Source organism: Rhyacophila brunnea, unplaced genomic scaffold (assembly GCF_057557595.1).
Source record: "Rhyacophila brunnea isolate RB1 unplaced genomic scaffold, BYU_Rbru_1.0 scaffold_13, whole genome shotgun sequence".
Taxonomy (NCBI): Eukaryota; Metazoa; Arthropoda; class Insecta; order Trichoptera; family Rhyacophilidae; genus Rhyacophila; species Rhyacophila brunnea.
The window spans coordinates 36,059,506-36,084,358 of NW_028232785.1; the positions used below are offsets into that span (position 1 = coordinate 36,059,506).

The 24,853-nt window shown below is 34.7% G+C and overlaps 2 protein-coding genes and 1 long non-coding RNA gene across 4 annotated transcripts in view; 1 reads left to right on the forward strand and 2 right to left on the reverse strand.

Moving 5' to 3' along the window:
- LOC147077406 (uncharacterized) overlaps positions 1-24,853 on the reverse strand; it is a 264,249-nt gene that overhangs the window by 15,828 nt on the left and 223,568 nt on the right. The gene's annotated exons all lie outside the window — the stretch shown is intronic.
- Positions 19,262-21,064, forward strand: LOC147077407 (histone H2A-like). 2 transcript variants are annotated; one of them, XR_015069455.1, is made up of 3 exons: positions 19,262-19,697; positions 19,953-20,199; positions 20,303-20,546. XR_015069455.1 is itself a non-coding variant. In XM_085940831.1 (2 exons), exon 2 carries the CDS (start codon positions 20,573-20,575, stop codon positions 20,741-20,743), a length of 171 nt encoding a protein of 56 aa, XP_085796957.1. In that variant the 5' UTR covers positions 19,262-20,199; positions 20,303-20,572; the 3' UTR covers positions 20,744-21,064. The 2 variants fall into 2 exon arrangements, 1 of the variants encoding a protein (XP_085796957.1); XM_085940831.1 differs by having other exon boundaries at positions 19,262-20,199; positions 20,303-21,064.
- On the reverse strand, positions 21,127-23,074 carry LOC147077408 (uncharacterized). The gene is made up of 3 exons (XR_015069456.1): positions 22,834-23,074; positions 22,651-22,719; positions 21,127-21,313 (listed from the first exon to the last, which is right to left on the reverse strand). It is a non-coding gene; the product is annotated as an uncharacterized LOC147077408 (long non-coding RNA).

Sequence of the window (24,853 nt, forward strand, 5' to 3'; positions counted from 1 at the left end):
TTGTCTATCTTAAAAAACATGAAATGACGCACACCGATGAAAAACCTTATAAATGCAAGGTATGTCCGTATAGATGCTCGCAACGTAGTCATCTTAAAAACCATGAAATGACACACACAATTGAAAAACCTCATAAATGTAATGTATGCCCATATAGAGGTTCGCAAATTAGTAGTCTTAAAAAACATGAAATGACACACACAGGTGTAAAACCTCATAAATGCAAGGTATGTTCATATAGATGCTCGCAACTTAGTAGTCTTAAAAAACATAAAATGACACACACAGGTGAAAAACCATATAAATGCAAGGTTTGCCCATATAGATGTTCGCAAAGTAGTCATCTTAAAAAACATGAAATGACACACACATGTGAAAAACCATATAAATGCAAGGTTTGCTCATATAGATGTTCGCAAAGTAGTCATCTTAAAAAACATAAAATGACACACACAGGTGAAAAACCTCATAGATGCAAGGTATGTTCATATAAATGCTCGCAACTTAGTAGTCTTAAAAAACATGAAATGACACACACAGGTGAAAAACCTCATAGATGCAAGGTATGTTCATATAAATGCTCGCAACTTAGTAGTCTTGAAAAACATGAAATGACACACACAGGTGAAAAACCATATAAATGCAAGGTTTGTTCATATAGATGCTCGCAACGTAGTCATCTTAAAAAACATGAAATGACACACACAGGTGAAAAACCTCATAAATGTTATGTATGCCCATATAGATGTTCGCAACTTAGTAGTCTAAAAACACATGAAATGACACACACAGGTATAAAACCTCATAAATGCAAGGTATGTTCATATAGATGCTCGCAACTAAGTAGTCTTAAAAAACATGAAATGACACACACAGGTGAAAAACCATATAAATGCAAGGTTTGTTCATATAGATGCTCGCAACTTGTCAATCTTAAAAAACATGAAATGACACACAGGTGAAAAACCTCATAAATGCAAGGAATGCCTATATAGATGCTCGCAATTTAGCAGTCTTGAGAGACATGAAATGACACATAGGAAAAAAACCATATAAATGCAAGGTATGCCCATATAGATGCTCGCATTTTAGTAATCTTAAAAACCATAAAATGACATACAGGTGAATAACGTCATAAATGCGAGCTATGCTCATATAGATGCTCGCAACTTGGTAAACTTAAAAAACATGAAATTACACACACAAGTGAAAAACCTCATAAATGCAAGATATGCCCATATAGATGCTCTCAACTTAATAGTCTTAAAAGACATGAAATGACACAAAGGTGAAATACCATACAAATTCACTGTATGTCCATATAGATTTTCACGACGTAATGCACTATTTTTCTCGACCATTTTCGATCCTAATGAGATCATATAGAACTCCACAGCGTGGAGGTTGTATTGACAGATTTAGTTTTTACGAGAAATGGATTCGAACCAGGGACCCACGACGCTATAGGTCGACGCTTATGCCGCGGCCATCGTATATGATAATTCATAATATATAATATATGTCCTATGCCTATATAAATGACAAGATTCATACTGTTAATTTCCTTATAAATGTAGGTTAGGAGTGATAATAAATGCTATCTTTTTAAGCGACCCTTGGGGTATGGCATATATTATATAAAGAAGTTATTGTTTTTTCGGATGGCGCCTCGAACGACTACCTTTATAATGCCATCTTATTTATACTTACTGATTTTGCCGCCTTTGTATGAAGTTGCCTGACTGTATTTTATTGATAATAAAATCATTGTTGTTTTTCTTGTTGTGATATTTTAAATTGTATTGGAATTTCCTACCTGAATAAATTAAAACTACATGTTGGTTCCTGCCAAAACTATCGAACATCTCGAGAATAGAAAAAATAATGTAGTGACGTAACCTGGCTCGCGGTTAGCTCGTTATGTAAACCAGGGTGTCCATAAGAAAGCCAGAAATGAACGGGAGTGGATCTTTATTATGGCACCACATTTTTATATATCCAGTAAATTAAACTCTCGGTAGTGTGACACCAAATTTATTCACGATAAATGTTCATAGTTATTTTTATCGTATTATTTATCAAAGTTCTGACAAAATAAAACTTATAAGGTTGTCTATAAACTGTTCATTTGATCATTATATAATCTCAATAAAACTCCCAAAAAGTTTCATAATGTCCACACTTAATTCGAGGAGTGTACACATAAATGTTCGGTAAATACGTTTATTTCTTAAAATATTTTCTTATAAAAAGTTACAATTAATTCGTATTCACATAATATTAAATTTATAAAATATATTTTATATTAAAAACTTTTAGTTTCTAAAGTTTATTTATTATTTACAAACCTAATTTCAAAAGTTTATTTTATAATTATTATAAATTTAATTTCAAAAGTTTATTATTATTTACAAACTTAGTTTAATAATTTGTTTTCACCTAAAACAAATTTTCACATGAATCTATAATGATTACGTCATCCCGGAAAAACGAGTAAGAATTACGTGTCATTTCCCGATACGTAATGCGGAGTAATATTTCGCGAGTGAGGTCTCGCTTTTTTCGCCGGTCGAAAAAATCTATCTTTTCATATCAAAAACATGTTTTCCCCGGTACGATCGTTTCTCGATTGAGGACTTGATACGCGACTTTATATGAAAGCTTCTTGGGACCATGCCCTGTATTGAAGACTTGCTGCTACGATGGAGATCTGTAGAACTGATTTTTCATAGGAAAAGCGTCGCCTTTTATACCCTCCTGGTTGAGGTCCAGTACGAAATAGTCCGTAAGGGACAGCGAATCTGTCGCTTTCATACAAAAGATAAACTTGTGTATATCTTTTATCTACGACACTTTTTCTTATGAGAAGATCTTTAGAAACGGTCGAACCGAATTTCTTATTATACGATTTTCACAAACCCACATACGTACCAATGTTATTTTGGGTAGCCTTCGGAACAAAGATCGTGACTACGCAGTTAGTGTGACGATTTTAAAACGATTAATTTTGTGTATTTTTATATATTATCTAAATGGAAGAAAAGGTTTTTACCTTGTCAATAAGCTATCGCAGTAGGTATTCGTATGCGGATTAAGGAAGTAGCGACCATCATCTGAGCAAAAACGTCACTTCCACCATATAACTTGTGCAACGATCTTACCACCATTCTAAATCATTCTAAACCAATGAAAAATTAACCAGCTTTAACAAAAGTGATCGTCGTGACATTATTTTCACATTCAATATTTATTCGTAGATCGAAAATTCTCACGTAAAGTAAATATTATAAGAAGATACCTACTGCTTATTAAGACGTAAGTATACGTCCTGTAGAATGATATGACAAATGCATGCACCTTTTGAGCACCTTATTATCAAAAGATACCTAACGACCATTTTCGAGTTTTTTCAAATTTTGATGCCAAACTGTTCTCTATAGCAATACCTATAGAATAAATATTCATTCGGTTGCGTAACTGCTTTAAATACAGAGATAATTCGTGTTGAAAATCATGTTCAGTATCAAATCGTGCTCAAATCCTTAATGGTTTAGTTTCAAAATAGACTCATATCCATACAACCAATGACATCAGAGATAAAAACCGCCATTTTGATTTTTCGTCCAATTAAGACCGTAGAAGGAAAGGTCACTTCCTTCAGTCTAACCTTCAGGATTGTTGTGACTGTAATTTTCTCCGTGTTTTCATTGTATTTTTATTACATTTTTGAAATTTTTAAAACTATGAGTGGTTCAGTGTGTTCAACAATTCTACTAGCACATATTGGTAAAGCTAGATAACGCCAGAGGAATCCGGAAAGATGAAAAAGTCGATTACAAAAAAGTGACATGCAAGTTATCTTGAAGTTTTAACCAACATGGGTGTATTCTTATTTGTATCAATTTATTTGATTTTATTTTACGTGATAAAATTTTTCTTTAAAAAATGCTTTCATTAAGTATATGAATATAATAATTGTATAGATAGATAATAAAATGTACCTTATACGTATGTAAATGTACATTATATGAATATAATATTTGTATAGGAATAAGTACCTACCTACTTTTTTTACAAATGAAAAAATCAGAAAACATTCAACCTACTAATTGAAATTATGTATTACTAAATTCTCTTTACTAAAATTGAATTTACTGAAAATAGAATGATGTTTGACAGTTAAACATATACTTACAATAATGACGTGATATGATATTTTATGATTGACATTGATAAAAACAAACTTAATATCCATTATCACACTTTATTCATGAATACTTATGATTCTTATGAATCCTAATATACATCACCTACCGCACCGTATTCATGAATAGGTACAGTGGGTATTTATACCTAGTATTCATTTTTATTATTGAGTGTCAGGCTAGCTATCATTAGCTGCTGCATCGTAAAGATATTTAGCCATATTAGTTTAAATACCTTTGGTGAACACGTGTAAATAATAATATTTCGCAACCTAAAATAATCGAAATACATCGAAATTTTATACACATTATACCTAAAATACATAATAATATAATATAGGTATAATAAAGTATAAATAATGGAATGTAATATGTAAAAATTAATGTGATAAGTGATAACCATACGAATTAGACATATAAAGAAAAAAAAATATTATTTTTTTAAATTACGTTTGCCCATTTGTTCTACAAAAATATGGTTTTTGTCTTTCGTGTAAAATTTGCGCAATTCAAGATAAGTGGATTGCGCAATTATTACTGTTTGTATTTTTTTTATTTTTCGGGATTTCGGCCTTCGGGATTCCGGCCATTCAGGATTTCAGCATTCGGGATTTCGGGTTTCGGGATTTAGTATTTCGGGATTTCGGCCATTCGGGATTTAGGCCATTTGGGATTTCAGCATTCAGGATTTCGGCTTTCGGGATTTAGGCTTTCGGGATTTCGGCCATTCGGGGTTTCAGCATTCGGGACTTTGGCCTTCGGGATGTCGTCCGGCACCCGGTATATTGTATTATCGTTTTATATTGCAAGTATGTAATGAAAACGTATAATTTAAGTTGTAAAGTCGAAATTATTTTACGCCCAATATTCTTTTTTCTTTGATAAAATAATAATTTTCCAAAATAAATAATATAACACATCTTTCATTATTGCTTTACTCCGTCATACACCCCTGGCATAAATTTTTATTTCAATTCACTTTATTTCCTTTCAAAAAAGCCTATATCCATATGATTGACTTTCAAAACATACTCAAATCCGATGTTAAGTATCAAAACCTACCTAAGTGGGTTTTTAAACACTAAATAACTTTTTAAATGTTGCTTTTCCATTAGTAACCCGGCAGGTGACGTGTTATTATATACTTCTTTATTCATTAATTTTATCTTTTCTTATATTTTGCAATAATTAAGCCCACAGCAGTTTTTTCGCTTTTGCCAACAATTGTGTTCGTGGAGTTCAGCAAGTTGCCAAGTAATTACCTTTAAACATCGATTCCACTCTATACCTCATCTTGTTAAGAGCGCACTTCAGTGAAACGGCAAATAATCTTCAACAGTAGGTGCGACGAAATTTAGCACTCTTCGCCAATTGGAGATCGAAAGATAAGTGTGCACACGTCGGTTTGTTTTGTCGTGGCGTTGGATGAAACTATTCTTAAGTCGTGTAAACATGACTAAAAAACTTATCGTATGTACTTAAAAAAGGAAACTTGTCAATTAATATACTATTATTATTAGTAATATAACAATAAACGTAACAGTAAACGGACGCGTGTTGGATTTTTATGACAAATTATATTTCGTTCTGCACGCGTCATTACTATAATCCGCGCATCACCTAGCCACGGGTTTTTTAGAAAATGCCTCAACACTGAAGTATAGCCTTAAGTTTGTGCAATAATGTAAATTAGGCGCGCGCTTTTCTACTAAACGGGGGAAAAGCTGAAGGAAAATATTTAGTATAAAATGACGCTCAATTTTAAATTTCGAATCATTCTCATGCCAACTATAGAGGCGTGGACTCCCAGACTCTAATGGAGTCTGGAATGAGTGTTGCTTGCCTCACTTAAGGCGATGTCTTTGCCTAAATAACACATATAATGTGACTTTTACGCCATCTATTTATATTTAATGTCATCTACCATGAATTATTTCTAAAAATCTGTTACTAAAAACTTTGGTCAATTCAAACCAGATGGCAGTAAGTTACCATAATAAGTAATTATAAAGTAAATTAAAGTTGCTAGTGGAATGGAATTCTTGATGAAAAAAATTGCTAGACAAAAATTTATTTACATATTATTTAAGAATATAATAATATATTCTAATATAACCTTTTACCTTAGACCCGAGGGAGAACCAGCCATCGAAAAAAATATTTCTTTGATTTTATGGAAGAGAAGTATTAGTCTATTGACAAAAAAAAATTTTTTAGGTTTTTTTATTTTATAAAGTAAAATATACTATATGCACATACCAGGTCACACTGCAAATGAATATTACCTACTCTATATACTTAGGGAAGGTAAAGAAAACAACTTGTTCATAGGAATGGATATTTTAATGGAACATTACACAATAAAAACAATACAAAAACATTATAAATAGGATAATAAAATATTTTTACACTTAAAATTAGTTAAAATTATGAAATAAAACCCTAAATATGTACTTTGAAATTGCTTTGAGCTGCATCCTATACCGTGTGATACAGCTCAAAGCAAAATTTAGTGCACACGTATATATTGCATTTTATGCAAATATTCCTGGTGCGGGACTTGCATCCAGGGTATCTTGCACACGGATGCTGAATGGTGGCCAACGTTGTCCAAACGTACCTCAGCGATCGGTTGGGAAACAACCTTTCTACTGCGAGCTGGTGGCTCTGTGTCTACCTGCGATGTCGACATGTTTCTTGGCCGACCTCGTGCTGGCAGTGCTAAAATGTTGGCTACCCGACCTTCATACCGAATCATAGCTTTTGCTTATCTCATTCGGTAGGTACGACAACAGTCCCATTATATCCTTTCGGGGTACATTTCTAGTTTACAATTCCGCATAAACACTAGCCAACAGTTTACCACCGCCAAGTCCACAAAGTGGTTAAAAACCCTCACAGGCCATTTGCATGTCTTTATGGCAGTCCTGTAATAAGCAATCATCCGATCGCAAAGATCAATGCCACTCATCGACATATTGTAGTGCTTTACAATATGTCGATGGGTGGCACTGACTGGCCGGCTGAGTGACACTGATCTTCCTCGTTACTTTCTTCGACCATCGCATGCAGGTAGGTACCAACAGGAGTACTGCCGACCGCAGTGGAAAATAATAACACGGATTTATTATCTTTCCACTTGACTACACAGACTTTGTCATCCTACGGAACCTTCTCATCCCAATCTCCCCTCTGCATTGCCTTATCGTTTTTTAATTTCTTAATTACATCGCCGATTCTATTAGGTACTTCTGACAGTTCCAGTTAAGAATATTTTGTCTTGAAGTAACGAATCGGCGAGCTTCAAACTAGTGAAAAAACGATCAGTATAAGACAATGCAGGAGGATTGTGGAGGGTCCGGCAGAGAAACTTGACCACACTTGCGCCCAGACCGAACTGTTTCATATCTCAATCTGATACCGTTCCCTTCCCTACATATATGTGAAAATCTATCACTAATCCATCTCTGGCCGCGAGAACAAAATTTTTAAGGCCTACAGGATTTGGCTTGTTAGGCACAAATTGCCTGTGTTCACAGCGGCCAGTGAACGGTATCATCTGCTCGTCGATGGAGTTATGAGCAGGTCTGGGCAAAGTATGGCATTTTTTTAGTACCTAAATCAAAAAAGGACTAATCTTCCAAAGTTTATCTGTGCAGCCCGTGCGTTCAACAGTGTTATCTGCAAAATGCAAGTGATTCCGCAGTTCGAAGTACCGGTCTCTGGGCATTGCTTGATTAATAATTGGAATGCTTAGATCATAACACCAGTACATTCGAGTCTGCGGAAACTTCAACGTACCCATCATAATTTGGATGCCGGTCCTTTTTTTGCGCTGAATATAAATTTGTCTGCTCAGCTATTTTTTCGAAGAGAGCGAGGTTGAAATATTCGAAAAAGGAGCTGAGGACATTGTCAGCAACATGTCCTCTCGCCAAAAAATCTTCCTTCAATTCTGGACCAGCATTCGGCATACTGAAACAATATGAAAACATATTATTACATTATCCATATTTCCTCATTAATTCAAGTAAGTATTTAGCAATAAATAATAAATAATGATAATACTAAAAATCATAAAAAATAAGAAATAATAGGTACATAATGTGTAGAAGATGTAATGAATTCGTGTCTTTATGCCAAATCATGTAGGTACCTAATGAAAAAGAATCTATTGCATGAGTGTATGACTGGATATTATGTATACAAAACCAATAAATTTATTATTAAGAAAATTGTAAACCTACCATTTTGTGAGGCAGGGAAGAACCCTGGATTGTGATGTCGAAGGTTGTAAAACAATCTCATCATCAGGCTCCGAGAAGACCTCAATTTCTTGGTTTGATTCTTCAGGCTGAACATCGTCGTCCGTTCCCACCTGACGAATATGAAATGTCGTCGCTGTTGTCGGAGTCATAACCGTCGCCGACTTCGAATTCACTGTCTTCCAATATTTCATCGACTTCATCAGCATTATAAGATATATTAATACTTTCGACCGAAGGTACTACTTGATGGAATTTTTTAATTTAAATTCTAATGGATTCAAGCTCTGTACTATTCCATTTAAGTCGTTTCTCGCGACCCGGGCTTCGCCTTTCGGCATCTTCAGGCGTCGTGTACACTCACCAAAGGCAAACACACACTAACAACGAACAATCTTAACTCTACCTTATATAGTAAATCATACAATAGAGTAGGTAAAAACTCCATTACCTACGTATCTAGTCAGAGGTTACAAAAAAGAAAAAATACAACAAACGAATTATGAATAGTTGAAGTGTCAGAAAAACCTAATTAGTAAAAACCCTATCTTATTAATAACAACACACTGGATAGCATATTATTATAATAAATCGTTAAACCTAATAATCGGTCATTATTCTTTATAAACAATAAAAATATTACACTCAAGAGGTGTAAATCATCAATTCTAAGAAAAATAATTAATGGAGTTAACTAATGAGATATTAGTCTTAATTAATACTCTTATATGGTACCTACTTTTATAACATTATTTAAACAAAATATATATTAGTTAGAAATAAATAGAGCACAGTTGCAGCGCTTACCTACATCGTATGATCAACTTAACTTTCCTAGTAGCCCTTTGTTATATCCTATAAATGATTAATATTAATATTACCTGAATTACCATATACTTACAATTAACCCCTGTCCATATATCCCGCTTTATTATTTATCCAACCCATTGCATATTATATTATATTTACCTAATATATTACAAATTACATTACCAATTATATCGTACTCTATGTTCAATCTATCTTAGTTAACCCTTTACCTAACATGAATTTACTTGAAATTGTAATTACATTACCTTATTACCTATATATACATGGTTTGTGACCAACTTTTCTCCTCCACAGTTCACCTTGAGAGGTGATGGGACCTGGCAAGGCAAACTGTGGGACTCATTTACATATTTAATCATGTTTAGCTTTGTCAAGGGGCAACTGTCATATGTCCAGTGGTAGATTTGGCTATTGAGGTCAGACCAAAATGGTTGGGTCTCCAACTACTCCCCCAGAAGGGCATTCACTTAGGGTCTACGAATTATGTTCGTGTCACTGGTTTGAGTTACAGTAGGATATGGTTTGGTTTTTAGTCTCAAAAAACGAGGTCATTACACAATTCGCCGTCGCAAATTAAACACTTTCAACCATATAATAAAATTATGTCATAATAATGATACAGGTTATGTCTCGAACTGTGTTAACTCCACATATTGGCATAATTTTAGTAGGCTACATTTCTTACGAGTATACGAGATATGTTTACAATATATCCAAATTGAATAAAAACGTTTATGTACTTACTTTCCATGAATTCCACCAACAGCTCCATCTGATACCTATTGGCCATTGACATTTTGTTAATTCTGCAAAGGAATAAATAAATACACTTTTAGTATGATTGCTACATATTATTTTTGTCTATGCCGTCAGATGACGGCATAGACAAAAATATAATGCAAACTATAAGGCGATCATATAATATGTACACCCGATTTTTGGCAATTATTAGGTTGCACTATTGGACACAGGAAGGGGTAGTACACTTCCGCGGACGCGTCAGAGAACACACTATCCCGTTATGACTACTCACCACTACTCACTTCGGCCATGCTTCATTCGGGGATTGGCCTCCTTAAGAGATTTATTATTAATATCGTGTTCGTTCAATCTTGGAAAAACATAGGTTTTATGTAGAAAATATTAGTGCAAAAATACTTTTATTAATTTATTTAAGTAAAAAAAATACAAGTTTGATTAAAATAACATAACATTGTGTTGACAATGACTACAATACATACTTATAATAAAACTCACAAACATTCCGAGTTTCTGTCAATTGCTATTCATTTGCGAATGTGTTTGTTTTAAAATTCCACGATAAAATTAAAACACAGTACCTACTTACATTCAAACAATTCGGCACTGAAACAAATGCGTGCCTGTACATCCTTGGCATTGGTGGACGCTGCTCGCGTGCCAGGTCTTAAGTGGCGTCTAACTGGTTTTAAATAAAAGGATTGATTATTTTTCTAATGTTCTTCTAATGTTAATTACGCGACAATTAACCTAACCTAACCTAACCGACATTTTTTTTTTTAAAAACGGTACATGTTCAAACACGCGCGTTACTATGATCTTAATCCCTACTTCATTTATCGTTTGTCAATTGATGGCAACGACCGTATGTTGTAGCTTTACCACTAGGTAATGCCAATAGAAATGGTGTATTTCAAAAAAATATTACCTTTTTCCTAGGTCAATAATTATTATAAAGCAATCATTATTCATACGATGTTTATCACACTTGAATGGTCAAAGACATAGCTTATAATCGGTGTCTTTAGAATCATCTTCAAATGTGTTAATTTTGCCCATTTTTTGAATAATAAAATACCTAATTCTTGTCAAATTTGGGATCACAGAGATTATCAATATATTTTTTTATCGTAAATATTTCACTATAATAATGTCGACATAAATTATACTGATGATTTTATAAATGCTTTCAAAAATTAATAAATGTAAAAAATCTTAACACAACTGCACATTTATGTACTGAAATATGACTATATTCTAAAACATTAGAGCAAGAGGTTAAAAAGAATCCTCTTTTATGTAATAAAAATAATTTATGCAGACATCAAATGTTTAAAATAAATATAAAGAATAATATAGCTTCAAACTTATATAAATAGATTATCTACAACGTTTAAGGAATGTCCAGGGTTGTGCTCTGAAAATACCATAAAAGCTCCATTTTTACCTACGCTGAGCATATGGGCCGTAAAGACAACTAGATGTCGAGCATTTATATGAACATAGAATGCATTGATAAGGTTTTTTTTATCAGGACGTAAGTGTCACTTAATGTGTTTTGAGATGACCAAGTCACGAGCATCGAAATGAACAATGATCTCATTTATAAGGTTTTTTACCAGTTTGTCATTTTATGTCTCTTAAGATCATTAAGTTGCGAGCATCTATATGAACATGCATTGCCTTAATAAGGTTTTTCACCAGTATGTGTCATTTTATGTTTCTTTAGATTACCAAGTTGTGAGAATCCATATGAACATACATTACATTTGTAAGGTTTTTCACCAGTATGTGTCATTTTATGTTTTTTTAGATTGCCAAGTTGTGAGAATCTATATGAACATACATTACATTTGTAAGGTTTTTCACCAGTATGTGTCATTTTATGTTTTTTTAGATTGCCAAGTTGTGAGAATCTATATGAACATACATTACATTTGTAAGGTTTTTCACCAGTATGTGTCATTTTATGTTTTTTTAGATTGCCAAGTTGTGAGAATCTATATGAACATACATTACATTTGTAAGGTTTTTCACCAGTATGTGTCATTTTATGTTTTTTTTAGATTGCCAAGTTGTGAGAATCTATATGAACATACATTACATTTGTAAGGTTTTTCACCAGTATGTGTCATTTTATGTCTCATAAGATCAGCAAGACGCGCGCATCTATATGAACATACATTACATTTATAAGGTTTTTCACCAGTATGTGTCATTTTATGTCTCTTAAGATCAGCAAGACGCGCGCATCTATATGAACATACACTGCATTTATAAGGTTTTCACCAGTATGTGTCATTTTATGTACTTTAAGATGACCAATTTGCGAGCATCTGTATGAACATACATTGCATTTAAAAGGTTTTTCACATGTACTTGTATTTTTATTTGCTTTACTATTACTGTGTTGAGAAAATGCTATAATTTGATTTTGAGCATCAATTACGTCTATACGAGCAATTTTGTGAGTTTTTAGAGCACTTCTGCTACAAAAAACTGCGCTACAAATGCAGCAAATTAAATTACGTGAGAAATGGATTACTCTCCTCAGAATAAGTCGAAGTTCCTTCGGCGTATCTTGTTCTAAGATTTCTTTTTTAATGTCTTTCTCATCTATCGTGACTTCTGAATACTGTAACATTCTATCCTGGATTCCACCATCTGAGGATTGTTGACTAACGCCTGTATCGTGATGCTTTGTGAAAAATCCCTTGGTAGAAACCTAGAAAAAAAATCAATATTATGAATTGTTATGTGTTATAATATTCCATTTGTTATTTTTTTTCACTTTGCTTCTCAGCATCTGCAGACATTATTAAATAACGAAATGAGAGTTAAATGGCAATAGTGTCGTTGGAGAGTGTGCATAAGCCTATGACACCAACACAAGAGCACTGACCTTCAGTTGGTGTTCGTGGAGGGGAAGTTTTGACGACATAACTGCCTATTTCAGCTTTATAGTATATAGGATTAATTAAATAAATGTATAGGTATTACTCGTATGCATAAGGAAATAATATGTATTTAAATGTTTAATTGTATTGTTAACATAAGATCACCGAGCAAATTTAATATGCCATTACTCAATGTATAGATTCGATTAAATTAATACCTAAAAATTATATAATTACCATTATATTATAATCAAAATGAAGTAACAGAATACATAGTTGTTATATAGAGTAGTGTGAAAAACAGCATATTTTATTATTATGCAAATTTAATAATAAGTTTAAACGTTCATCTTTACAAGTCCAGTCGATGAGCTAAGGGATCTTTATGTATGTAAACTACTTCTCTTATTCAAGATGTAACTATTTGAGAGGTAAAACTTTAATCCGCGCAGCGTATCTCTTCTTTTTCTGGTCAAACCTGATGGCCGCGAGTACATCCTAATTACGTGTGCGGTTCTCCAACTTTCTAATTAGCGACTCTATATTATTCAGACATTATTATGACTTTTATAAGTTAATAAAAATGAAATAAATAAAATATAAATAAATTTGGACCTAAATAGTCAATAAAATTCTACAAATTAGTTCCTATAATTATGACTATATATATTTTCTTTACAGTTTTTCTAAGAACTATATTATACAATATAATAAATTATACGTGACCTTGACCATAGTAGTGCCATTAACAATAAATATCGTTATTCTGAACGTGAGTTTTATTCGTTAAAATAACTGTAGTGAAGCACCATCATCGAGTGTTTCCACTATGTACTCCAAGATCCTCATATAGATGACCCCAGATCACATATCTGAGCTAGTCGAATCTGGGTGACTGTCACCTGCCTAACTTAGAGGCGAAACGAAGGTATATTATCATACTTCTAAATTCTACTTGATTTAATAGAGCACTCACTACACGATAGTACTTCATATTGGAGAAAATATTGTGGGGTGTGGGAATTACTATTAGACAACGAAACTCAAAATTACTATATAAAGTTAAAACTTCTACGGTTGATTTCAATATTTCTTGAATTCGGAATATTATTATTAAATATCACTATAATAATTTGTAAATTAAATTAATAACGTTTTGCTTGCCCACTCTTGCAGCATATCCCGCTTTCGCCTATTAATTATTGGTTGTCAATAAATGAATAGCTGCTTCAGGTTTTCCATAATCTTTTGATTGTAAAATCTAAAGTAAAGTAGGGAAAGGGGTGCAATCACTTATCCATACTAAAAATACACACTACATGCAAGGACAAAACATATCTTACTTGAGAGATGAATTTTTATCCACTGCACAACACTCGCTAAAGATGAAAAAGACAATCGAGATTTTGTATTTAATGGCAGGTGAAATAATATAATCAGGTACTACATTAAATCACTGATTTCGTGATATTTCAACTCGATTCGCATGAAATACCGTTACCTCTCTGTTTTCAAGATTCCACAATGGAAAAAAAGAGTTTTATTTTTTACTTACATAGAACATACGAAAAGGTTAATCGTCAAACCGACCTGTATTACTGTGCATCCTTTTTGACATTGAAGTTAATCCCTACAAACCAAAACCCGCCACGCACCACACCCGGTCTTAATCGGGCGTATCACGTGGCCCTACATTGGCGATGTGAAGCATGTAGTTTAGTTTTAGGCCGGGAATGCCCTAGGAGGAGATACCCAGGACTAAGGTTGCTACGCTCAGAGTGAGTTCTGACTGAGTTTAAAGTTACTTTCTAATGCAAAGTGCCGGGGAGAGAAGAGAACAAGGAAATTATGAAAATAAAAATGATTCTAGTGTATATAAAATAAAATAATGAAGCTAATCATACGGACAGCAAAAATTATGAGAAGAGATCTTACCGCCCGCAGTAAGACGCCGCAATTTTTTTAAATGCAAGATAATTGGCCTTGACGCGCCGCTGACGTGTATGTGCAGATCTAGTGGGAGAATGCCGGCCAGGACCGGGAGCGCGGCCGTAGAAGTTGTTCGGTAGGCCATGGTTATGGAAAGCAGCGCGCTGCGCTGTCCACGTAAAAGAGTGCTTCTAAGTTCTAAGTTTTTGACACTGATGATCAGTATTTAGACCGGCAAATCATGAATAGAGTGACGATCGAACAGCGGTTCAAAGATATAAATAATGTTTTACTTAAGCGATGACGCTTATTTTGGGCTAAACGGGTTTGTTAATAAACAAAATTGGCGCATATAGTGTCCAATCTGGAAGAGGCCCTAGAGATTTCTTTACATAAAAATAATGCACTAGCTTGTGCGGTTTACATGCTGGTGGAATCATCGAACCTTATTTATTAAAAAAAGAGGCGGGAGCTCGCGTTACGGTCAATGGAGATCATAAGGCACTGGCCCATTATCAATGATATTTGTTGCTGTTGCACGTATGGATGGCATTGATCCTTACAAGATGAAACTACGTATCGGAATACGACCGCAACCATCGACTTATTGAATTAGGTTTATTTATGATATGAACCTGTCAATTTGTTTCCAAAGTCGTGCGATTTGACAAATATAAAATATTTTCTGAGTGGCTAGGTGACGCTGATAAGCCATACATAATTGACGCCTTGGAAACCAACATTGTTAGTGCTATTTATAATATACGGCCAGCAGTGTTCGAGAAAGTGGCACAAAGCCGGACGTACAGAATGCACTTCGTCAAGAACTCTGCGGTGGCTAGATACCAGAAATCATTTTGAAATGTTAGGCACTGTCGACTGTCTGATGGTACACGCTAGATACCTATGTCCATTCATTTTAAAACTTAAATATCTATGCTACCTGTAGCGAGGATATTATATTACTAAGTCGCTGATCAGCAATCGTGTTAGCGTGAATCAATTTGTGACTTTTTAGGACACATCCGCATCTAAAAATGTGCAAATGCTGAAAATTAAATGCGTGAGAAATATATTACCCTTGTCAGAATAAGTCGAAGTTCCTTCGGAGTATTTGCTATAAAGATTTCTTCTTTAATATTTTGTTCGTCTATAGTCATTTCTGAACACTGCATCACTTGATCTTCGATTCCAACAGGCGAGGATTGTTGCCTCCTATCTGTATCGTGATGTCTTGTGAAAAATTCCTTAGTTGAAAGCTGGAAAGCCAAAATTATCGTTTTTATAAATTCTAAATTATGTTTTTTACTGTTCCGTTTGAGTTATTTTTTTTGAACGTTTATGATTTTCAGAATTTTAAGAAATCAAATCATTTAGTGCTGACACCGCGACTGACGCGTTTACATTTGTTGGCCATTAGAAATAATTAACATGATAATTAATTAGTAATTAGTAGGCCAGCAATTAATCTTAAATACATCATCCAGATATACATCATTTAAGGCATGTTCTAAACAGATCGTGGCTAGGCGATGCGCGGATTGCGGGTCGCGTGTGCAAATGACACATGCCGAACGAAATATAATTTGTCATATAAATCGAAGATGCGTCCATTTAATGTTCTGTTTATTGTTATATTAGTATTTGCCCGGGTCCGACCCCATTCGGGCCCAATAGGGCACACGGACATGGTGGCAACCGAGGCCAATTTTGCGGCCTTTACTAAATTCGCCAGAGCGTACGGGGGGCGGGACACTCTCGACTCCCCTTGCGACTCTTCAAATTAAAGTCACTCTGGTACTTGCCATATAAATTAAGATCATGCATTCGCACTTCGGTGCAAGGCTGCATCACCAGTCCCGTGCGGCTCTGCTCGGGACAAAATGAGGGCTTAAATTCTTTGATCTGGCACACGTAAGCCGGCCACGTATGACGTGGCTGCATATACATAACGGGAGCGGAGGTGTGAGTTTTACACACCATGTTCTATTAGTAACAATAATAATATATTCATTGACATGTTTTCTTTTTCAAGTAATTAGGTAACGTTTTCAGTCATCTTTACACAATTTAAGAATAAACCCCCGTTGTCATCACGAAACAAATTGACGTCCGAATGCCAGCGAGTCCAAAATTTCGTCGAGCCTATGTATGGTCATAAGTAAAAAAAATAGAGTAAAAATGATAATAGTACCTACCCTACCCATACCAAGGTATTACATACGAATTCAATATTGTTACAGAATAATCCGTAAAAAGTTAAAACGCAATATGGAACTCAACATGTAACATCCAAAAGGAAATACATAAAACAGAATAATATAATACAATTATTGTGTTACAAGTCTTGGTACAATATGTGTAATTTGTTTTATACAAAATTAATATAGTTTTGAATGCAAATTCAAAGATTGGATTACATAATTGACTGATGTCAATAAAATATGTTCACTCTGCAACCGTGCTATGTTTATTCCTGATATTTGTTGATAAAATAACTTATGATCACCTAAATAACGTAACGATGGCCGAGCAGCTTATGCATCGGGATGCGTGCAATAAACCTCCTCTTTGCTGGAAGCAATTTTTTTATAAATGTTACGCCGAATGTGCGAAATTGACTATTACATGAAATGGGCAAAAATTTGCGTAAATCGTGAAAAATGCAAGCCCGTTGCCTTAGTCATGAATTAGACAAAATATCTGCAGAGTGCGTGAATTCGGCAGTAATTTTTCTGCCCAGTTAATGCACTGGACAAATTAGATAGAAGCGCTACGGTGGTGTTTTTTGCAACTAAACTAAATGTAACAAATGCCCATGCATTGGTCAAAATTTACGTATATTATCTATGGTCAAAATAGATGGTCGCGCTCCGGTGGTGTTTTTTGCAACTAATCAAACTAACATAATATGTCAAATGTCATTGATTATATTATAAAAATATACCAATCAATAACTTCAATGACGTTCATATCCATTTACTATGCGCAAAAAAAATCTAGAACTATAATATGATAACGGAAGAATTTTATAAAAAGGTATTTTCGCGATTTGATTCGTGCTTGGGTAAAAATCGTGCAATGGTCGATTTTATGTTTGTGATAGTTTGTCGACGCTTGTTAGCTAACCTCAAAATGGACATTCAGTTGAATTCAGAATTACAAGAACTAATCTAACCTAATAATAATAATATTATATAATGTCCAATTATAACTAATATAACCATCCGTATTAAATTTACTTTTTCTTCTGTCATGTTGACAGTTTAAGAATTCCATACCCTGACGAATTCACGTAGTCGGCAGATAATTTACCTAATTCATGAATAAGGCAACAGGCTTGATTATAACATGAATTAGCCAAAATTTTGCCCATTTCATCTAATAGTCAATTTCGCATATTCGACGTACCATAAACAATAGAACAAATTAACGTTATTTTTTGTTTACATATCTTACCTTGCATGACTTAAAAGGCACTCGCGGATGATTAATTTAACGTACAGTGGATCGCAATTTAAGATACCTATTCACATTAAAATTGCTTTACATTCGAATGATTGTGATGTATAAATTATCATAATTAAATACTCATGATTTAACGAAAGATGTATAAACCTACACATATATTGTATTATTATATTATTTGTGTGAGCTAAAACCAACAAATGAAACAAGTTGGAGAGAATTAATAATGGTCAAAGATGCATTTGCAAATTCCAACCTTCTATATAAGACAGCATACATTATAATATCTACTTACAATTGGTCTGTAATCTGCATAGGAACAACCCGGTTGAGGGTATTCATCATCATATATTGGGTGTGAAACATCTTCAATAACCTCACGCTTGACGACGGCTTGTTGATCATCTGTCTCAGATTTTATATTGGAGAGGTCAGCCATTGGGCACTGAAAGAAGAATTATTATATTTTGTAAACACGGTAAACCAGTTTTAGTTCTCGTTACATCCATAAAACAATGTATAATAATTATATTTACACATATGTATCGTAGCTGTCAAATTCTATAAACATGTAAATTTTTGAAACAAAGTTTAATATCATCGCAAGTTTTTATTATATTACACGTATCGCTGCTATTGACAATCTAAAGTGTTTGTAAATGATATCATTATCCAAAAACTAACCTCGAAATTGCAACTTGAAACGTCCGCATTCTCTTGCGTTACATGAGTTCGAGGGTCCGGGTTGTTTGAATGGCAAGTCAGCGTGTCAAACAAAGGCTTGCCTTCTATATCGGAGTGTTCTCCATCATATTCTTGCTTTACATCCATGTTAATGGTATATTATATTCCAAAAGCAACGTGTTCCGTGACAGACATGCGGGGCTATTCTAACGTATCCAAACGTATGTGTTAAAAGGTTAAAACGGCTAATTATGATAAAATTATCAAAATTAACACATTTGCTATTCTCGCGGTCATTTGCGTAAGAAAGTTAACCGATATCCCTGTCAAAGTTAGCGGCACCTCGATGTGCCGTGCTACTGCGAGAACGAGAGAAAATATGTCAATTTTACATATTGAAAATTGAGATGCAAGATAATATGCAAAGTTTCAAACCACAATTTGTGGTTCGGTTCTACGGATTCTATGGTTAGAATCATAGATACTATTACTAATAAATGTTCGTTTCGCGGATGTCAAATAACTGTCGTAATATTGTTTTATCAATTTTATTATCCATCTACATTCTACAATTATACAGACTGTCGAAAGAAATAGTGACCAAATTGGACTCCGTGTTGATGAGAGGCATACCCAAAGGAATTCCTGTCCAAATTCAGGTAATTAAAATCACAAATTACTTCGACATTTAGTAGCTATACTTAACCCTACTTTATGACAGCGCAAGATAACATCATGGGTAAGATACATTTACTCAGTTTGACAACAGCACATGTAAATAGGTACCTACCTACTTCATCTTTAAGCATTCACCACGACAGAAAACATATTAAAATTAACAGATTATCATTGTTCATTGTCCTTCGTCATTCTTCATTTCCTCTTGTTATTGATTGATCCAAAAAACATTTCAGGTGATTCAGGGTATGCGGTAGAAAAATATATGCTCATTCCGATTCTACGTGCCGAGGTAGATTCACCTGAAGCTCGCTATACGGCTGCCCACTGCTCAACAAGGAATGTCATAGAGAGACTGAACGGTGTGTTGAAAGCAAAATTTAGATGCCTTCGAGGGGATAGAGCCCTCCATTATAAACCTGAGAAGGCAACCAAGATAATATATGCGTGTTGTATTCTGCATAACATGATGCAACATTATAGGTAATTATTGAAGTTTCAAGTACATGAAAACATTACTTAAATAGATGTGACATTGGACTGAGTCTGTCATGTGCTAACACATCTCTTTTTCTTTCTTTTTCAGGATACCGAATCTAGAACCTGTTGATGAGCCTGTCCTATCGGAATTCGTGTATAATGAGACGCGGAATCAAAATAGATTAAGGGAGGCATATGCTACTCGTCAACGAATTGTTGACATCTATTTTGGTGACGATTAACACAATCACTATACCAGTAGGTATCTAATGGACAGGCTCGTTTTCAGCGCTCAATAACTCATTCCACACCGTTCCACATGTATGTGCCAAATAATTTAGCCTGTATTCAAACGTATATATGATATACGAAGGAGATGCAGCTAATGTTGGACAACAAGAAGACCAGGATCATCCCTCGTCATTTGCAGCTCGCCATCCGCAACGAGGAGCTGAACAAGCTGCTCTCCGGCGTCACCATCGCCCAGGGTGGAGTGCTGCCCAATATCCAGGCGGTGCTCTTGCCCAAGAAGACTGAGAAGGCGTGAAAAAAAATCTTATCGTCTATGATTACATGCAATAATCCATCTATCGTCGTACAAAAGGCCCTTTTCAGGGCCCCCATTTTTATTCAAATTCGACTGGTAGCGAACGTGTCGAGGTCGTTATTGTTGCTTATGAGATGATATTTATTATTTAACGAATCACTGGTCAAATTGGAAATGGAACGATTGCATAACGAAAGAGTTTTAACTTAAAGTTTAGTGTGCACTATTTATGGCGGATCTTAACAGCCTACCTCCACCCTTCGCCACTGGCACTGCCAGTAACAAACATTTTCGTTTGGTTTTACAATTACCCGTATTCCGTAGACATCAAAGGAATCAAAATGTTGCATAGTTATGAGTGGGTATTTAATGAAACAACAATGTATAACGTTTCAAATTTATTTAATCAAAAACATATTCAAAAAACAGATTGTGATCATTGAAATCTTAGTTCTGCATTCAGCTGACGAACGTGAAGCAGATGATGTAGTCGGTTGCAGCTTTCGTCTTCTCTCTCGGTCATCTTCGTTATTCTCTTGTTTCCTTTTGGTTTTCTTGGTATTGACTGATCTAAAAACATTTCAGGCAAATTAGGTTATGCGGTTGAGAAACCCACTGTTCATCGAATGTGGTAGAGAGACTCAACGGTGTACTTAAAACAAAATTTAGATGCCTACGAGCGAACAAAAAGCAACAAAAATAAAAAAAATATATGCATATTGTATTCTGCACAACGTGATACAAGAATTTAGGTAATTTAAGTTCAAGTAAATGAAAACAATAGGTACTTAAATAGATGTGACATTGGATTGAGTATGTAATGTATTGTGCTAACAAATCTCTTTTTTTACAGGATACCGAATCTAACTTGTAGATGACCCTGTCCCATCTGAATTTGTATATACTGACACTTGGAATGCCAATAGGATAAGGCAGGCGTATTCTGCTCAACAGATATTTTGGTGCCAATAATTAATTAAATAAATGCGGCGTAATAAATAACTAACCTTTTATCCAATATATTATCGACAAATGACTGAAATATGCCAAATTTATCATAATGCACATACTATTATGTACTTATTCTGTTTTATACTTTTATATATAATAATTATATTGTATTATATTAAGATTAATAAAAATTGTTAGTAATGGTTTTATACTTGGATTATTTTTTTTACAACACATATACATAATTTCTCCTGATACAATACTCTCTTTTGATATTGTAGTAGGGTGGCCCTCGACTTTAAAATAATTCGTTATTTCGTACATTTCTTACAATGTAGATTCTTGTTGATAATGCAAAAACTGTAATCTACCACGCAGTTGCTACTCTCTCCTCCGTTCCCTGTCACCTTCTCAAATATATAAAAGGGTGGTATTCGACTATTTATATATATATAACAAGTTTCTAAAGAAACACCCGTTAACTTTATTACACCCATTGATAAATAAATAATATTTTAATGTACACTTTCTGAGGAACTAATTACGTGTGAAAGTCGAGGGCCACATGTATTAAGTATAGATATGGCAGGCGTATGTACTACTTACTTACTAAATAAATATTGTTTGTTTACATACTGCATACATAATATTATATTAGTGTAAAGCAAGTATGAATGCAGTCAATCGGTCATGATGACCTAGTCTAGGTGAATGCTATTTTGATATAGTTAAAATATATAGATATTATATAATGAATGTATTATAATAGTACTTTCGTCTGGTTATTCTCCAATAAAAGGTTGGAAACATCCCTATTCATGGCCGGCAACATTGATGGAAAAAATATAAGACAAGCTGTATGTTTGCGGTATTTTTTCAATCATTTTCCTACACCAAGGTTTTCTTCAATATTTTTTATATAAACAAATATGAAACAAACAATATTTAACTATTACCTCTAGGCCGGGGTTGCAATGGTGTGCTCTCGGCTTCTTCCACAGGATGACGCCTTGATATTTTACGTGCTGGAATATAAAAAAGTTTTGTACTATAGTTGCATAATAATCCCAAACAAAATAATATACCTACTGTTCCATACACACAAACAACATTGTAATATTTAAATTATATATTCTTACCGTCAAAATCTTTGTCCGATTGACAATTGACTTTACGTATATTATCTATATTTTATGCAATTGACATGACTGGCAAAATTGTAGGTTAAGTTTGGTTACGTTTGACGTTTGACATTTATATAAACAAAGCTCGCGCCGTTCGGGTACCAGAGACAACGCGGCACGAACATGGCCGATTTTAACCGAAGTCAGAAAATCATAGATAATATACCAGCAAATAACGTACGTACTTCACGCCGTAGTTAGCCGTTTAAACCGGATATGAAAGTTAGCTGCCGCTAAAGTGATAATATCTGACATGTGCCTGAATAACAAATGTGTTAACTTGGACCAATGGTAACATCGTAAATGTGCTAAAGTGATAATTGTTAAGAATAGGCCTAATGATCCTTTCAAGGTACTGTTAGAATAGTGTTGCTGCAACACTTAAAAGTATTTTCGTGAAAACTACCTATAATAAAAATAAAAACTTCACACGGTGTTTTAATAATATGTATATGTATAATTTGATTTTATCAAATTGGGTTTTTTCTCCTATAATGTCGACACTGACGATTTCTTTTTCGTGACGGGTCCACTGTTTATTAGTATCCAGCGACAGGTCATACGTTTTAGTTACGATAAAAGTTCTACGTTTAGTTGGTGATCTTGACATTAGCATCTGTACCATAATAATACCTACACAATTCAATACATTATTGTTTATCAGATAATAGCTACAAGGAATATTATTAACTGCATTTCGGCAACACATATATACAACAGAACAGAAAGTTGTCAAGTTGTCTCCAGCACATTGCATACGATTATTGATAAGCAAACATGGAAGTCAAGCGAGAATGTGATGGAGACCAATCTGGCACGGAAGACAAGTTTGATGTAACAACTAGCCACCACAACAGCACTTACACGCGCAATCAAATAAAGCAGGAGAACACAGACGATTTCAGTCGCGATTTTGAGGTTCGTTTTTATTTATTAAGTCCTTTCCTGCGTTTTTTTTATAATTATTTTAGCAGAATACCATCGTTTTGTTTACATTTTTTCAAAATTGTTTAAGAACATAGGTACGAGGATGTCAAACTTTCTTTTGACATAGTGTAACGCGATGAACTTGTCACCTAAAGAAACCATAAATATACTTTCTTAACTGGCAACACCAAACTCATGCTGGCTGCAAATAATCAACGGCCGGAGCAGACAAGGTGGGGGGGACGTAGCGGCGGGGGCGAGAACACAAGTGCGTGGGAGGCAACTTCCTTCTTCTGGTTCCAAACGTTCTACGGGGCGGACGCGCTCGTACCGCGCGACGCGGTCGTGTAGGGGCACACGCTTCAACAATGGATGGGATATTCGCATACCCGTGTCGAGGGGTACAGTGCTAGTGTCATCTTCACCCGGGAATACACCCCTTGGACTTGGAAATGGAAGGACGTTGAGGAGGGCTCGATGCATGTAAATATGTAATTATAAATTGTGTCTAGGTTAGTGCCATTTGCTGGTGACGGAGACGCTCCTGTGAGAACCTCCGTCCCACTTCTTTTATATATAATCTTTTGTAAACCTTCGCTGAAATAATCTCTCATTAAATGTAACCGCATTTCAGCGATATACTTTGAAACCTCTTTCACTTATCAACCTAGAGTCCCAGTAAACACATGGTCTTTTGCAGCTGTTTCCCTCCCAAAGAAAAGCTAGCTGGCGTCCAACCCTGTTGGACGGGGGTACCTCAAAGGTTGAAGGAAACGTGCAAGCCTAACTCCAGACTCCTGGTGAGTCTGGGAATCCACGCCAAGGGAGTTGCTTCCCGGCGTGGGTTTAGCTGCTCCAAATAGCGGTCGGATCCACTCCTTTTGATAAGAAATTCTCATGTTCTACACCAGAAGGTGGCAAAGTTAGGTGGACGAGAGAGCGAGGTCGGAACGAGCGGCTTCAGAAGTATAAGTCTGATGTAGGTAAAGCTCAAATTACTCATTATGTTACATTCATGTGACAAATCTTTCCTACCTTATGTAAGTAT